General features: G+C 30.4%; 1 protein-coding gene across 1 annotated transcript; it reads right to left on the bottom strand.

Moving 5' to 3' along the window:
* Positions 1–931: 931 nt before the first annotated feature.
* On the bottom strand, positions 932–15,941 carry LOC128184900 (uncharacterized). The gene is made up of 9 exons (XM_052854540.1): positions 14,285–15,941; positions 13,886–14,102; positions 12,023–12,136; positions 11,701–11,836; positions 11,168–11,280; positions 10,408–10,725; positions 10,143–10,217; positions 8,699–8,724; positions 932–8,484 (listed from the first exon to the last, which is right to left on the bottom strand). Exons 1-9 carry the CDS (start codon positions 14,342–14,344, stop codon positions 8,374–8,376), a joined length of 1,170 nt encoding a protein of 389 aa, XP_052710500.1. The 5' UTR covers positions 14,345–15,941; the 3' UTR covers positions 932–8,373.
* Between the last annotated feature and the right edge of the window lie 1,663 nt (positions 15,942–17,604).

Genomic DNA, 17,604 nt, shown 5'->3' with positions numbered 1-17,604 from the left:
ATATAAACGAACTGAAGCATGACCTCAGTTTTGTGTACAAACATACAGTAGCACTATGCGCAAATCTATGTATCTTGCTCATAACTCGAAGCTTGACTCTCAGATTAGTAAATAGAAATTTGTAAACAATTAAAACAATAGAAAAATGCACTAAAACAAAGGAAAAAAAACACTATTTATTTTTCATCATATATATACTTATATATTTCTAGCTGCGAGAAAAATCTCCGTTTAGATTGAAATTGCCGAACATCTTAATAAAACATGTTGCATTAATCAACCATTACGTAGAGATCGTACCAAATTTCAATACATCAAATACAAATCAGGAGGGGCAGCACAACAATAAGTTTGATTTCAAAATGAAACAAACGACCATACAGAAGAACTACAAAACTGATCAAGTGACCGCTAGAACCAAAACTTCACTTGTTTAAAATTTTATGTGAATTATATACAAGTATATGTCTACATACAATTTATATGCAATACAAATACATATTGGGGGCTGTATATAATGTGTCTGTATCAATACTAACGTATTGCTTTGAGGGATAGTGTATTTATAGCTGCATGATTATTTCTGTACCTGCAAATAAATGTGTACCCTTGCATATGTGTATAACAACTTGGTATGTGTTATATCAGATGCAACTCCTATTGAAACTTACTATGCTTACTTAAAAGTACAATATTTATGTATTTCATCCAAACTTTGTTATAACTTTGTTATAAATATGTTAATTGTATTGTTTTAATGCATATGCCCCCGAGGTCCCTTGATTGGTTGAACAGTTGAACAGTTTATTTTATCTCTTTGGTTGTAATTTACAACATAGAGAATATTACAAACATATACACAATATATACTTTATGCGTGAGTAGAATTAAAACCAATTATAATGGTTTTCTACAAAATATATAAGAAGTATTAAAGTACAATTTTTAATGTAGATTAATAACCAGGAGGTTTAGCCTTTTCGTTAACAATGCTTATAAATTTATATAACTTGCTTAATAAGTTCACATTGTTTGAGGAAAAGAGCTCGTCAAAGTTAACAATATTTGGTCTAAAGAAATAAAATTTTGGTATATACTTTTCTCTTTTGTTTTTCAACACAGTGCAAAACAAAATATAGTGAAATTCATCTCCAATATCTCTGTTACATAAATTACATAACCTGTTACTTCTTTCTATGTCATTCCATCTACCAGTTTCAATAGGTAATTTATGGGTTGAAGTTCGAAATCTAGCTAAAACTTGTTTCATATAATTACTTAAATTACAATTAACATACGGTTGGCATCTAAAGTCTAAATTTGTAAACAACTTACATATAACATTGAAGAATTATTGCAGATTGATTTCAAGTTTTGTTGAAACTGATCTGTTAGCTTTTGTTTTAAGCTTTTGATTAGCCAATCACGAATAACTACTTGGTTGTTCATCCAAATATTACTATACCCACTGTCATCTAAAATTGATCTCAAGGTTTTGAGCCATTTGGATTCTTTACCATTTACATACTTAGCATAAAGTAAACTATACATTATGTAACAATATTTTGACTGTTTTCCATGAATAATTGTTAACCAATATGCAATAATTCTTGTTTAGATATGTACAAATAATGGTACTCTCCCTAATTCTCCATACATCATGTACTTTGGAGTAGAAGACTTAAGATAAAAAAGTAGTTTACAAAATTAAACATGTATTCTTTCTATTATATCAACATTACTATATCCCCATACCTCACAGCCATATAACAGTATAGGAACTACGATCTTATCAAACAAATGCAACTGATCATCTAAAGAAAGATGCAGTTGATTACCCCTTTTTAGAATCCCATACATAGCTTTAGTAGCTCTTTCAGTTGCCTATTTTTTTGTCTGAATAAAGGAACCTGATGATGAAAATATAACTCCAAGATATTTTAAGTTTTTTACAATCCCAACTTCTTCACCATTGTAATAAAAACATTATTTTTCATTCGTCCCTTTGTAAAGATAACTATTTTTTGATTTTTCAAAATTAACTTCAAGTTTCCATTTTTGACAATAAAGTTGGAAACTATTAAGTTGGTTTTGAAGATCTTCAGGTGTTTCTGAGAGTAAAACTGTATCGTCAGCATACAAAATAATCAACAATCTTAACAATATCCCAAGCTCATGTTCAATTTCATATGATATTGTAGAAACACCAATATTGTTAGTTGTTATCAAAAAAGATTCTACATCATTAAGAAGTAAAACAAACAAAAATGGTGATAAATGTTCCCCTTGACTCACTCCAATTCTACATGGAAAATATTCAGAAAAATTATTATTTACAGCAATTCTCTACTTACATTCAGAATACATCTTAACTATCACATCAAAGCATTTTCCAGAAATACCATTTTGTATAAACTTCTGCAATAGACCTACTCTCCATACATTGTCAAAAGCAGTGAATAAACATACATGTACATGTAATATTGTAACGGTTTATTCCCCGAACGGCTACTCGCCAAAACAAACACCTAATTATTTTATGCAATTATGGGGTCCTCCAAAGGGGCACAGGTAGAATTCACCTGTGTCCACCTGGATTCCCAATTTCAGTTAAATTAGCATAAATATATAAGAAATAAAGGAAAGGCTCAATTTTAAATCCCAAGGTAGAGGATACCAATTAATTTATCTTTTCAATCATCCATGTATATTTTACAATTTCTGTTACTTTGATTAACATATTAGAATGATCGCCTCTAATCAGCCCCATCACCCCAGCCCGAACCAATTCATGTTAATATGTTTTAACTCTCTCTCTCTCTCTCTCTCTCTCTCTCTCTCTCTCTCTCTCTCTCTCTCTCTCTCTCTCTCTCTCTCTCCTGGTGTGTCCATGCATTCTCGTAATGTGTCTCCCTCTAGAAGTAAATATTCATGTGTTACATTAAATTAATTTGAGCACTGAAAACCAACTTTACATGATAAGCACGGCGTTTTTGGAACTGCTCATGTAATTTGCTCCGTTTTCTATATTATACATTTCTAAAACCGTCCGAAATTACTTGCTCTGCGTCCGGAAATATTTTTTTAATCCCCTTCTTCGTGAAAGTTTTTTGTTTCGTTGGTCAATAAAATAAAATTTTGAGAAAAATTATATGTAAAATTGTCTTAAGAAGAATAACATATGACATCTGTACAGAAAATTTTTTCTATCTGGCTAGTCAATTTTTGTCTTAAATATTTGTACATGTAAATTGAACTGACTAATAACTGTGTCTGGGATCACCCAGATATCCGCTAAATAAAAGTTTTCAGTTTAATATTGTCAATCAAAATTCAAAGTCATCTCTTTTAATTACCAGTAAACAAAATGAACTTGAGAATATTAGAAAAGAAAGGCTTAAAGGACAGTGTTTACGGTCAAGAAGCAAATGGAAAGAGGAAGGTGAAAAGCCTTCAAAGTAATTTACTTCTTTAGAATCTAAAAACTTTATCAATAGGCAAATACCAAAACAAGTGCAAGAAGACGAAATAATAATATATGATCAATATGAAATTTTAAATGAAACAAAAAACTTCTATGAGAAGCTGTTTAGTAAAAAACACAGGAAGCTGGAGAAAATTTTGTTAAAGAAAAAATCAATCAGTTTGACTTTCCAAAATTAGATACTAAGGAATTGCAATACATTGAAGGCCCATTAATCAAAACAGAAGTATTAAACTCTCTTTAAAAAAATGAAGAATAATAAAAGTCCTGGACCGGATGGTTTCTCTAGCGAGTTTTATAAAAAAATTTTGGAAAGACTTGGGTTCCTTTATAACACGGGCAATAAATAACTCATATGAATTGTTACACTTTTCAGAAACTTATAAATTAGGAATTATTACCTGTATTCCCAAAGAAGGAAAACATAAGCAATATTTAAAAATTTGGCTCAATAAGTCTATTAAATGTTGTCTAAAAATTAGCCTCTGGATGTATAGCGGAACGATTAAAAAAAGTCTTAGACAAACTAATCAGTAGTGACCAAACAGGATTTTTAAAGGGGAGTTTCATAGGAGAAAATATTAGACTAGTGTATGATTTAATGAACTATACTGAACCAAACCAAATACCAGGATTATTAATGTTAATAGATTTTGAAAAAGCATTTGATTCCATATCTTGGAATTTTATTTACCAGACCCTTGATCTATTTAATTTTGGTGATTCAATAAAAGATTGGGTAAAAACTTTCCATAGTGGAATCAAGTCATCTGTTATTCAAAATGGGATAGCGTCAGATTATTTTTACCCTCAAAGGGGCTGTAGACAAGGTGACCCAATTTCACCACATCTTTTTTCTTTTATGTGCAGAAGTTTTAGGGATTCTTATAAGAAATAACAAAGATATTAAAGGTATACTTATAGAAGGAGAAGGATATAAACTTTCACAGTATGCAGATGATACTACTCTGTTTTCAGATGGATCCCCAGAATCATTAGATGGAATTCTAAGAGAACTAGATTTTTTTGCTGACTTATCAGGACTAAAAATAATTTTTTCTAAAACAAAACTTGTTTGGATTGGGAGCAAAAAAATTTCAAAAGAGGTTTTTCATCATTCAAGATGGAAGTTAGAATGGGGAAATAACACTTTTGACTTGTTAGGAATTAAATTGTCCATAAATCTTACTGAAATGATTGATTTATATTACAACCCAATATTTCAAAAAATTCAAAGTACTTTGAAACAATGGAAACGCAGAAAACTAACACCTTTTGGACGACTAGTGGTTTTGAGAAATCTAATTATCCGAAAACTTAACCACCTTATTCTTACCTTACCAAACCCTAACAATGAAATGTTAAAAGAAATTGATAAAGAACTATATTATTTCCTATGGCCTGGCAAAGTCCACAAAATAAAAAAAAATTGTCATTCAAGATCATAGACTGGGGGGTTTGAAAATGATTGATTACTCAGATTTTACACATGCTTTGAAATCAAGTTGGATTCGTAGACTCCTCACATCAAAATCCAAGTGGGTTAATTTATTAGAAGCTCAAATGAAAATAAAAATAAATAACTTATGGATAAAGGGCTCGGATTATGTACTTAAACACAGTAAAAGTATAGGTAACAAATTTTGGTCAGAGGTGTTCCTAAGTTACATAAAAATAAGCGAGATAATCTCCCAAAACACCGATCCACTTTTTGAACACATATGGTATAACCCAAGGGTAAAGACAAACAAGGAAAGTATATTTTTGAAAAGTTTTTTTAATGCTGGTTTTGTTTGCATCATTGACATTTTTGATATAGATGGTGACTTTAGAAGTTTTGAATCTTTAATTGAACTTAATATTAAGACTAACTTTGTTGAATATAATGGTCTAAAAAGAGTATATTAAAACGAATAGGTGAATGCAATATAAAAGAAATTAAACCAACAGTTGGACCATATATCCCAAACACACTAGCCATATTCTACAAATATAGAAAAGGATGTAAAGATATGTATAATATTTTGATAAGGGAAAAGAGGGTCCAAAATAAAGCAATACTAAAATGGGAAGAGAATGACACAATATTTAATATAAATGATTGGTATAAAATATTTGAACTTCCCTTTATGACAACCAAAGAATCTAAATTCCATTGGTTACAATTCCAAATTTTACACAGGATATTACCAACAAATTATTACTTGCATAAGCTTAAACTTATTGAATCCCCTAAATGTTCTTTTTGTAAACAAGATTCTGAAACAATCAGTCATCATTTTGTGAACAAGATTCTGAAACAGTCATCTTTTTGTGAACAAGATTCTGAAACAATCAGTCATCTTTTTGTACAATGCCCATTTGTAAAATAACTATGGAGTGACATTGAAGAGTTATTTTTAAGAAACTATAGGGTGTCCCTAATGTTTGATAAGCAAAGTATACCTTTTGGTAAATATAAAAACTACCATATGTATAGAATACAAAACCTGTTAAGTTATATTGTAAAACAGTATATTTTCACTTGTAGACTTAAAACTTACCCAACCTAAATGTGTTGGAACTCAAAAGGAAAATTGAAAACAGGCTTCCTGTGGAAAAATATTCACTTTTAAAGAACTGTGAATTTGAAAAATTTGAGAGATACTTGGAGAATATTATTGAAAGAATTTAGCAAGTCTTTACTATATCCCCAACTATTTGTTAAAAGAATGTATGATGCTTTTAAAATATCTAAATAAATCTTTTTGATAAGCAAACCCTGATAAACAGCTATGCCGCAAAGCAACCATTGCCCCGTCAGCTTTTTTCTCTCCGCCTTCTTCTCTCTCATAAATAAAAATATGTACATGTACGTGCTAAATATTATGTTCATGCTGTTGTTTGTATATATTATAATCACATTTTGGAAAATCCTTAAATTTAGAGCTGTCAATTTATTTTTTATTATTAATTTATATATAATGTGTTATATTTTTTTATTTGCTTTTCTTCTTTTGTTTCTTTTGTTTGTGTTTATATGCATATTATTTCACTCAATGTGTTCTGTCCTTTCTCACCCCCACTAAAAACATAAAAAACAAACTTTCACACCATTGTGAATTATCATATATCTATTCTTGCATGTATATTGTATGTAAAAAAATGTTGAGATTCCAAAAGAAATGTAGTATGTAAGAAATTAAGCTGTGAAAGTCATGAATAAAAACATAAATTAAAAAAAAATCAAAAAGAAGTTAAAATATACAAGTATAAAAATTTAGCTTATTTCATGTCATATCTTAATTTTTTGAGATGTGAGTATATGTCTATGAGCTGTACAGCTGTTGACCAATTAACAATTCAATACTTCCTACACTATTTCTGTTGGTCAAATATTAATTCCCACACCAGTATATATACATGTACGTACATGACTGGTTGGCCAGGCAAGGTTTACCCAAATATTGTCTTAAATGTGTTTAAGTTTGTAAAAAGTTTAAGCATTAATTACGGAAATAATCATGGGCAACTACAGTATTTTAATCTTAATTTAAACACGAGTCAATTTTACACATGCCGATTGATATCTCGGCGTTGTATTAGTATTAATATTTGATATTTTAAACAGTAGGTGTCACATCTAAAACAAATTGAGATATGACATGAAAAAAGCTAATTTTAGGCAAAAATTGGAGTTAATTTTTTCTAGACTTCTATGAAATATAAGCTAAACATGCCAAAATATATCGAAAGAAATATCAAAATATTGTTCATAAATGTTTTTCAGAACAACATGAATATATCGTAATACATAAACTATCTGGAAGTTTAGTCTGCGCTGAAAATTAGGAAGCTAAAGTAACAGTACTTTAAAACTATTGAGTTAAGAAAACTTCACCCCACAAAATATATAATTGTTCAATATTGTTTATTTGACATTGTAAAATATAAATATGCAAATAGAATCAATATATGATGCAAAAAAAAAATAGATAAGAGGTGACATAAAATATTTACCCAAAAAGAGAGAAGCAAACCTCTTTAAGCAGTCAAAATTTAATTTTTTTTTACTACAAATTATATTTTCTAACAAATCCATCAAATGTTACAGTTACACAGTCAATATAGTCTTTAAAATGCTCATGTCTAGATCTTATGTGAGAGTTGCTCGGAAATGACGCATTGATTTTAATTTTTCTTATCAACTTAAAAAAAAAACTTTACAAAGACTTTGGTTGTAGAAATTTAATAGGTATTGGTCGTCAAGTATAATGTTTTCCTATTCAAGAAGTCGACGGCAATTTTTATAACCCCCCTAACAATTGAGATAAATAATATTCCTTCCGGTTATAATTAAAAGTTGCATTGTGCATATATAGCTAATGTACATATTTAAGGGGTCTCGGGGGAGAATGTTTCAAACATACGATTTCCTTTACATTTTTTCAAATAAAAGGTTAAATTATGAGTAAACAATGTGTCAAATAATAGAGAAGAAAAAGGAAAAATCGACCATACAGTTTATTGGTTTATCGCGCTCAAAGTTTGGTCAAGTAACTGTGCAAAGTTTCCTTTAATTTGAAATCCTATTATTTAAAAGATGTTTATAATTAAAATGCGAATTTATTTATAGGTTTGTATTTCTGTACTAATGAATTTACAATCGCATTATGGATACATATATGTGAAAAATTAAATCATCTGCTTTGTAAATTCCTTTAAGAATATTCAAATTACCATATCTTAGTAGTTACATAAAAATGCATTATCATATGTACAACTTATTGAACATGTAAATGTACTTGCCAGTTTAAATATCTCTCTCTCTCTCTCTCTCTCTCTCTCTCTCTCTCTCTCTCTCTGTTTTTTCGTGATTTCTTCTCGTACTGAGATTGGTTTCCCCTTTTCTAATTAATAATTTTCTCTCTTTCTTTAAGTTTTGAATTCTCCTCCTCCAATTTCTTTATTTTGCTTTGCAATTCTTCAATCAGCTTCTCATTTTTGTCAGTATCGTGGATCTAATATACACAACAAAGAATACATATCTAAAATCATTAACTAAGTTCATGACAATATTTATTCATTACCAAGTTCATTAAGATGAAATATTTCATATGTTTTGCGTAAATATCTAACCTATTTTGAATTCCTTTCAAAGATTTAAAGAATCCCACAGCTGGGAAATTTAATTGCTAATATTCATTGAAATACTAGTTTTAAAAAGAATTTTACCTTAGAAAGTTGTTTAAGTGCGTCTCCTACAAAAGATGTTTTACATATAAGAACCACTGTTTTATTCAATAAAACTTTTCTTGCTTGAAAAATGCTCAGAAATGATATTATTCCATTCAAACTTTAAAGTAAAATTACTATGCAGCTGAAAGGTTCAAATACAAATATTTTGAATAAGATAAAAGAAAAAACAATCATCGAAATGACAACTCATGGCATATTGATAACAACCATGAGGCTGTTATTCACTTCAGGGTATAACGTATATATTTTTTCAGTATGTGGTTCAATAATAAATATCTGTGCTTATATATATAAAGGCATTTTACAGCTTTTCAATAAAGAATCTTTACTACAATATTAAAATAATAGACTCGAATATTTGGGCTTTAATACCGAGAAATCGGAAGAGTACTGTCCTTTGTTTTATATATTTTAAACATCATTGGTACTTGAAGATTACCAATTTGTTTTTATTTTTTCTCAATCAAGCTTCGCTAATCAATAATCAACGAAAATTAGTTTTAAAAATCCGGAAATCATCTGGATTTTTGGGATTTTATTATCTTGGGCATGCGCATTACATTCACTCTTAATTACGGGAGGCTTTTTAGTTTATGTTTCCACAATATCGCATTTGCATGGATAAACTCAGAAACGATATTACAAATACATGTAAGTTTTCATTTCAAATTTGTCATATATTCTGTTCATCAAAGGAAATACGGGAAATAACTCTCAGTACATTTAATATGAAAAAAATACCGAGAGTCGAATGTCAACATGGGGTGAAAATTCGGAGCGAGTAAAACGTTTGTGAAAAAGTGTTGAATTCTTCATTAATATGAATTAAATTTTTAGATGAAAGATATTTACAGCCTCAAAATGGTTTGTTATGAATACTTTAACTGTTATTTTCAATGCAGCTTCATTAATTTTCTCCAAAATCGTTTCGGGGCGATTCTGCAAATTCTACATTACGGTTATATGGGAGGCATTTTAACTGTGGCGATGGCCTGTCCCGAGACACAGTTAGATTATTCTTACTAAGCAGAGTGTAGTGAAATTAATAGTATTATTGTAGGATTAAAGCTTGGTTATGTAAGTGTCAACAATACTGTATGTTGATGTACATGTATATATTTCGTAAATGTCCGATATCATATGCAATGTCAACCCGTGCACGCACTGGTTAAAGTCTAGAAATTCTATAAATTAATTTAATGATTGAAGACAATTACCGTAGAAATATCGAGACATTAAATTCCCTTTTATTTCTTTATTAAAGTTTTGTTTTATATTGTTATCATTTTGAAGCGATTTTTCAAACAAACGGGGGTTGTTATCTACATTCTATTATTTAGGACTATTACCTTCATTTTTCAAAGTACATTATCTAAAGAATAATAGGTTTCACTGTTATTATAAATCATGATTATATTACCTCTTCCGCAATGTTCGCACTTTGGCAATTCTGTACCTTGCTCAGTGACACTATTGATGTTCAGGACATCAGGTTCTTTGAAAAAGTAGAAAAAAGAGAGCAATCTAAAAAAGAAGCTATGAAAATTTTTATAGGAATAACAAAAATTAAACTCGCTTTTTTTTCTCTCTCTCCCTTTCTTTCTGTCTTTCCCTCTCATTCTCTCTTCCGTGCTCTTATACTTTTCAGAGTCTAGGACTCTAGCGGAAAGGATAAAATTGATTACCTGGCGTTGGCGTTGGTACTTGAATCCTAGGTTCTGGTGTTAGAGACCTCGAGATCCGAAAGGGGCCAAGTAGATTGTCATAGATAGTAACATTAGGAGAATCATCCAAAGAACTGGCCCTTTCTTCTATATCTGCAGTGTATTTCACATTGAAGGCTGTCTGTGTAAGACGAACATTTGTTGATTGATCAAGTGTTTGTTCTCGATTTTCATCATCATTCATGACTCCATCTACCGTCAACTGTTCTTCATGTGGTGACAACTTCTTGGTAAGGAAATGGTTTTTGCAAGAGCATCCCGCCACAATGTTTAAATCGACTAAAATGTTCATAAAAAGAAAAGAAACCAATAATTTGACAATAAATATGTATTTGAAAGAATACAATCCTTTGTGCATCGACCTAAAGTTCTGATTTAGGAAATGTTATAATTGAAATGCACACTTTAAAAGCACATTTTGTTTCTCAAAATTTGACCGAAATCTCATATTTCCTAAGAAATTTTTATAAAAAAAAAAAAACTTCAATGATTTCTGTAATCACAAAGGGCTTTAAACTCTCTTGTATAATTTCATTTTTTTTTATTTAACTGTTTTACATCATGTTAAAGTGTTTTTTGATTTCGAAGGATTTGTCTATGCATTTGGATTTCGATCTGTTGGTGTCATGCTAAGAGTGAAACAAAAATGAATATTGACGAGCAGATTTTATTTTTCGAAAAAACTAAGGCTATTATGATTACAAAGTTTATTAGCATTTACCTTTGCTACGTAATTTTCTGAAGACACGAATAATACACCAAATACAAGACAATCCTAAGGCTGATCCTAACGCTGCTCCAAATGCATATGAGAAAGGCACAAATTCTGAACATCTGCAAATGAGTAAATAAAACTATCATGATGCATTTTATTTTTTCAGGCTCTGGAAATGTATACAGTGTGTACATGTAAAAGTTTTAAAGTTAATTTAGCACTATTTCCAACATTATTTGACCAGATTTACCCAAAATTTACAATGTTGATAACGTCTATTATGCATTATAAGACTTGATCGACCATTTACGTTTTGTAATATTTCTTAGTTTATAATGAAAATGTATACAGCTTTTGACCCTTTTGTTAAACTATTTTAAGATACAAATTGAGTTTTAAATGATGGTCACTTTATTGTTGTTATTCTTTAAACTGGGAAAGTTTGATACTCTTACAGTCAGTTTTAGCATTATTTCCCCCCCCCCCCCAAAAATGTATCTTAGCCATGCTATCAATATGTTTTTTTCTTCAGTTATTACTCTTGTCTCTCCTCTTTCCCATCTTTATTGGTCTCTTTGGGATCCCTTGGCAATGTAGTTTCCATTGTGGTGTATCTGTGATGTGTAGTTATTGCGGGAACAGTTGATGAACTTGCAAGTTGATAGCAGCTTTGATCTTCATAAATGTAGGTTTGAAATATAAAAAAAACGTAGACCTAAGTCTGAAGTCTATGTACTTTTTTTAAAATAACAATTTACAAAGCGTAAAAAGGGTATTTTAAGGGGGGGGGAACCAGTTACTAGTAATCATTGTAGAAAATAATCTGAATGCATGTATTTATGAATCAAAATCAGAACTTACATTTAAACTGGTCAGTTGATTTGTACCTATATGGACAATTGTCTCTAGCATTGCATGGTTCTTCTGTTCTTCGTATAGAATGAAATCCTTCGTGATATGTCCCACATACGTGATCTGAATAAAATTAAGTGAAAAACTAACAAGAGGAGGTCCATAGACCACATCTCTTACCAGGGTTATTGTTAACCCAATATTTTATATTATTTTGTTAAACTTATCATCTATTAACTTCGTTAGAGCAAAAACCTTCCTTGAGTATGTGACCATTTAAGCCAAGAAGAAGTCAATAACAATGAATAACCGGTATATACACGAATTCATTAATCTAATTCCCACTTATTATGAAAGACGTTTTATCCCAAATTAATCCGCTATATCCGATTTAATCCACAATTGACAAGAATGATAGTATATTGATACAGTATATTGATATAGTTGGTCAAAAGTACAAATGGATATTTTAAACATTTTCAAACTGTATTCAAATGAAAACTTGGGGCCCCGTTATAGATATGAAGCCTACAATTTAAATAAAACTTGGTCTTTATTGCCGTTTTTCTTGGAATACGGTATATAATGTTGAAATAATTTACAAATTGTGCACTTTCTCTCCTATATGATTGGTAGAAAATACATGATGTGAAAAATTTACATTTATTTAATTGGTTGAAATGCTGTTCCGGGCAAAGGGAATTATTTTCTGACCAATTTATGTACAACTTTACACTATTTCAAGATTTCCAATGTTTAAAAGAAAGAAAACGAAAAAATAATAAGAATGAATTTGCTATAAATGAAATTGTCGTTTTTTTTTTAATAGAATTAGCAATATTCTATATTGTCTGTTGAAAAGATTTGGTTTTTAGTGGGTTTTTTCAAATGCAAATACTATTGTTGTGATTTGTTACGGCATGAAAAAGCTTTCGTTGGAGTTTGTGTTTCAATTTTCGAACATTTTAGTAAAAAAAAAACCTTTATTGTAAACGCTATCAAAAAAAGATGAAGATATGTCTCTTTAATCGTTATACAATTATTTTTTAAAATAAAATTTTAGTTTTTAGATACTTTATTAAACAATTGCTTTTTTTAAACCATAACTCAAATAAAAATTAATAATGTTTAAAGTTCTTTTTTAAAACCTATTGTTTATTTATTAAAAATGTTTCATTTCTAAAACCTTCGCTCTATTTACCTTCCTTATCATATTAACATTTCTGGTGTAATCATCTAAAGTATAAAAAATTTAGGACACCCATTCTTTTTTCACTGATGCTTGATTTTATCGCTTTTAAGACTACTGAATATTGAACTTACTCGATCATTTCAAATAACGCTTAATATAAAAATTCGAAAGAAATTACAATATGATATAATTTGACATTATAAATATGCTGCCCTATTATATGACGTGTTTACCAATAAGTTTAGAAATATACTTAAAGAGTGGAATATTGTAAAAGGGAATTTCCACTTTGGAAGTATAATTATCTGCTCAGAAACACTGCAAAATTTTAGAAGGGTTTTATGGAGTTAACATTACCTAAAGATTTTACATTGTAAGTGAAAATCAAAAGCGGTGGTTATTTTTCGATATTGCTTGGGTATTTGTTTTAATGTTGTTACATCACACCATAAAATAATCTGATTGTTGGATCCTTCCAACAATACTATCGGCATTTACTATACTAGATGAGTAAGATGATACAAAATTGCATACATAGAAGATACAATGATAAATGCCCTTGGGAAATTATTACACATTATTTTGAAGAAATAATGTTTTAATTATGTAAACTTTTCGTCTGCCTTCCATTTTGCCCAAAAATTTGTTTTTTGGGAAGTGTAATACTATCTGGTTCTTACCTACAATGTAAAGCCATGGTGCACACACTTCAATTAAAGCATTTTTCTGTCTGTTTCGTACACAGTGATACACAAACGATTCACACTTGTTCGGTATGGCTGCACAGTTCTTCTTCTCTGCAGCATCTTTAAACGTCTGTTCGCTGGTTGGACAGAATTGGACAATTTCTATTGTTGAATCCGAAACATCACAAGGTTTCTCAAAACCCAGAGCAACCTATATATTGTATAAAGCAAACGCAATAACACTTATATAAGGAAGCAAACTAAATCGAAAGAAGAAAAATGAATCAATTCATATTTCACATGTCATTGATTATAATTCAGTTAAATTGACTTGTAATTTTTGTACTGTGTGATCAACATATCGATGTAATATATAATATTATTAAGGTTTACCTGAAATGAGCTACTAATCAGCAACGTTAATATCAGGACTGAGTTCCACCTGGAAGCCATTATTTCTTCTTTGAAGTTTACTAGATGAAAGTAGTTAATTCTAATAATTTTGACGTCCGGTCGGCTTTCCAAAAACTAAATAATCTACAAGATGAACGACAAAACTTGCAAGATGAATGGCATTCCTTGTCGGTTGGTAAGATTTTAACCAAACAGATATCCAGTGGCTGCAGAAGACTTCAAGTTCTCACTTTGCAGTTGTAATCTGACATTGTTTACAATTGAATCGACATTGTTCACAATTGAATTGTAATATAATGAGTCATCACGCAAGGCATTTGCGTGAAATGCTTATTTCCCTATAATGAATAATATGGAGACTTCACGGGCGGAACTTCCTAAACGTTCATATTTACAATATTTACTGGGGAAACTTAAGCACATTCTAACAAAAAACAAAAAAAGAAACAAAACAAAGATACAATTACACAAGATAACACATCATGAATCATTAAAAAGGCATTGACAACAGCATTGACAACAGCAACACCACCATGTAACACAAATGCATGGACATGAATCAATAAAATCACTTTCAAAAGATGAAGAAGGAAGTGCAGAATGTACATTGACTAACTATAAGCATATATTAGTTTGGATTTAGGAAACACATCTAAACAGATACAGACAAACAGACAGAGAACCAGTAAATATTTAAGGGTTACAATTAGTAATGATCCGTTATGACTGCACACTCACCAAAATATTATCAACATCACAATCGTCTTTGATTTGTCATACAGCATAAACAAGCACACGGTTTGTATAGCCCATATAACAGAAAGAACGTCAATTCCACTAACAGACACTGCCATCACAATAAGTCGTCATTAACTATCTTTATTTTTTTTACGATAATGTATCTTAGTGGTACAACAGTTGATATTGATAAATTGATGAACACTACCTACCGTATTCAGTGAAATGGAGTACCCTATATGCAGTATTTTGCCGAAAAATGACTATGTTCAAAAGCTGGTATTTTTTCATAAATTATCAGAATTCATAATCCTAGCAATATGCATATTTCTAATATATGTACAATTGATCTGCAAAAAATCAACCACCTATCTTGAAAACTATAGGAGGAGTTATCCGTACAATGAGGGTACCTTATATGCAATATTTTGCCAAAAATGACTAAGTTCAAAAGCTGTTTTTTTTCATAAATTATCAGAAATCAAAGTCTTAGCAATATGCAAACCTATAATATATGTATAATTGATCTGCAAAAGAACAACTTCCTATCTTGAAAACTGTAGGAGGATTTATCCGTACAATAGGGGTACCCAATATGCAATATTCTGCACGTTTAACAGCGGGTATTTTTTTTCCATAAATAATCACAAATCAAAATCCTTGCAATATACAAACCTGTGATATATGTACACTTGATCTGCAAAAATAGAGATACCCTTTTGGTTGCCGCCCGTCCCCCATTTTTACCATTTTAATAACCGGATTTTACCCTTGGAAAACCCGGTTAAAAATAACAAATTCATCCACTAATGATATCAAATATGTGTGATTAAGATTATAGATTTAACAAAACATGTCAAAACACAATGAAAATAAACTCCAGTTGGAGTACATAATGGTTTATGTAATGGATAAATAACGAGATGGTGTTGAATAGTTTAGAGAAAACATTCCCTCCGAGGGCCGAAGGCCCGAGGAGGGGATGTTTTCTCTAAACTATTCAACACTATCGAGTTATTTATCTTACTTAAAAAATTTCCCCCATTTGAGCCTCTAAGAAGCATTGACCCATTCATATATCCAACTGTGATGTCACACAAAAGTAAAATTCCAGCAATACCATACACAATAGCCTAACCAAACACACCTTTTAATCATGGACGAGTGAACAGGTGCGCATGTTATAGAAAACCATACCGCTGTACTGAGCAGACATAGATTTAGAAGATGATTTTTTTTAACGCAAAGTACACATTTGAACGTAATGGATAAATAACGAGATGGTGTCGAATAGTTTAGAGAAAACATTCCCTCCGAGGGCCGAAGGCCCGAGGAGGGGATGTTTTCTCTAAACTATTCAACACTATCGAGTTATTTATCTTACTTAAAAAAATTCCCCCATTTGAGCCTCTAAGAAGCATTGACCAATTCATATATCCAACTGTGATGTCATACAAAAGTATAATTCCAGCAATACCATACACAATAGCCTAACCAAACACACCGTTTTAATCACGGACGAGTGAACAGGTGCGCATGTTATAGAAAAACCATACCGCTGTACTGAGCAGACATAGATTTGGAAGATGATTTTTTTAACGCAAAGTACACACTTGTACAATGTTTATAGTGATCCACAGTTCCTGGAAAGACATGGATAACGTTTGAATGAATGATATTTTAAACTTGCAAGGAGAAAGGAAAAATCAGAATTTTGACGTCAATTAACAGATGATGATTTATCTAAAAAATTGATAGGAGTCTTATGAAGTCATAGTGCGACAATATTTCCTATATTGTTAAACTAATTAGAAGGAGTGATATGGTTCAAGGTTCAAAGAGGAAGTCTAAAAGTTTATGAAAGTGATTTATATGTGATCCCAAATCTATCAAAATTAAGAAAAGGAGATATTTCTGCAAAAAAATTATTCGTGGCTTATCGGATATACATTTATGGATGACAAAATTCTGTTTTATAAATTTGGATTTATGTTGGAAATACACGTTTCAACATTTTTTCAGTTTTCTTTGTTTAATGCCCAGTTGGATATTTGAATATCCAACTGATTGACGGTTGGATATTAAAAATATCCAACTCCTATCAGTTGGATATTTATATATCCAACACCTGCTGGTTGAATAGTGAAAATAAACGTTGACTAAATACAATGGGTGACGTCATAGAAGTTTTTTAAAATGTACATAGAAATCCACAATTCTTGGAAAGACATGGATACCGTTTGAATTCATGATATTTTAAACTTGCAAGGAGAAAGGAAAAATCAGAATTTTGACGTCAATTAACAGACGGTGATTTATCTAAAAAAAAATTGATAGGAGTCTTATGAAGTCATAGTGCGACAATATTTCCTATATTGTTAAACTAATTAGAAGGAGTGATATGGTTCAAGGTTCAAAGAGGAAGTCTAAAAGTTTATGAAAATGATTTATATGAGATCCCGAATCTATCAAAATTAAGAAAAGGAGATATTTCTGCAAAAAATTTATTCGTGGCTTATCGGATATGCATTTATGGATGACAAAATTCTGTTTTATAAATT

The sequence above is a fragment of the Crassostrea angulata genome, chromosome 5 (assembly GCF_025612915.1).
Source record: "Crassostrea angulata isolate pt1a10 chromosome 5, ASM2561291v2, whole genome shotgun sequence".
Classification (NCBI taxonomy): Eukaryota; Metazoa; Mollusca; class Bivalvia; order Ostreida; family Ostreidae; genus Magallana; species Magallana angulata.
The sequence above is the reverse complement of the archived record's forward strand: the minus strand, read 5'-3'. Positions and strand labels throughout refer to the sequence as shown.

What these genes read in the sequence shown, in the direction of transcription:
- LOC128184900 (XM_052854540.1), bottom strand. Translation starts at nt 14,344, where the DNA reads ATGGCTTCCAGGTGGAACTCAGTCCTGATATTAACGTTGCTGATTAGT. An exon ending in ACCATGGCTTTACATTGTAG is followed by an intron (nt 12,137 to 13,885) that starts GTAAGAACCAGA and finishes AATTTTATTCAG; the next exon opens with ATCACGTATGTGGGACATAT. An exon ending in CACTTAAACAACTTTCTAAG is followed by an intron (nt 8,485 to 8,698) that starts GTAAAATTCTTT and finishes TGTGTATATTAG; the next exon opens with ATCCACGATACTGACAAAAA.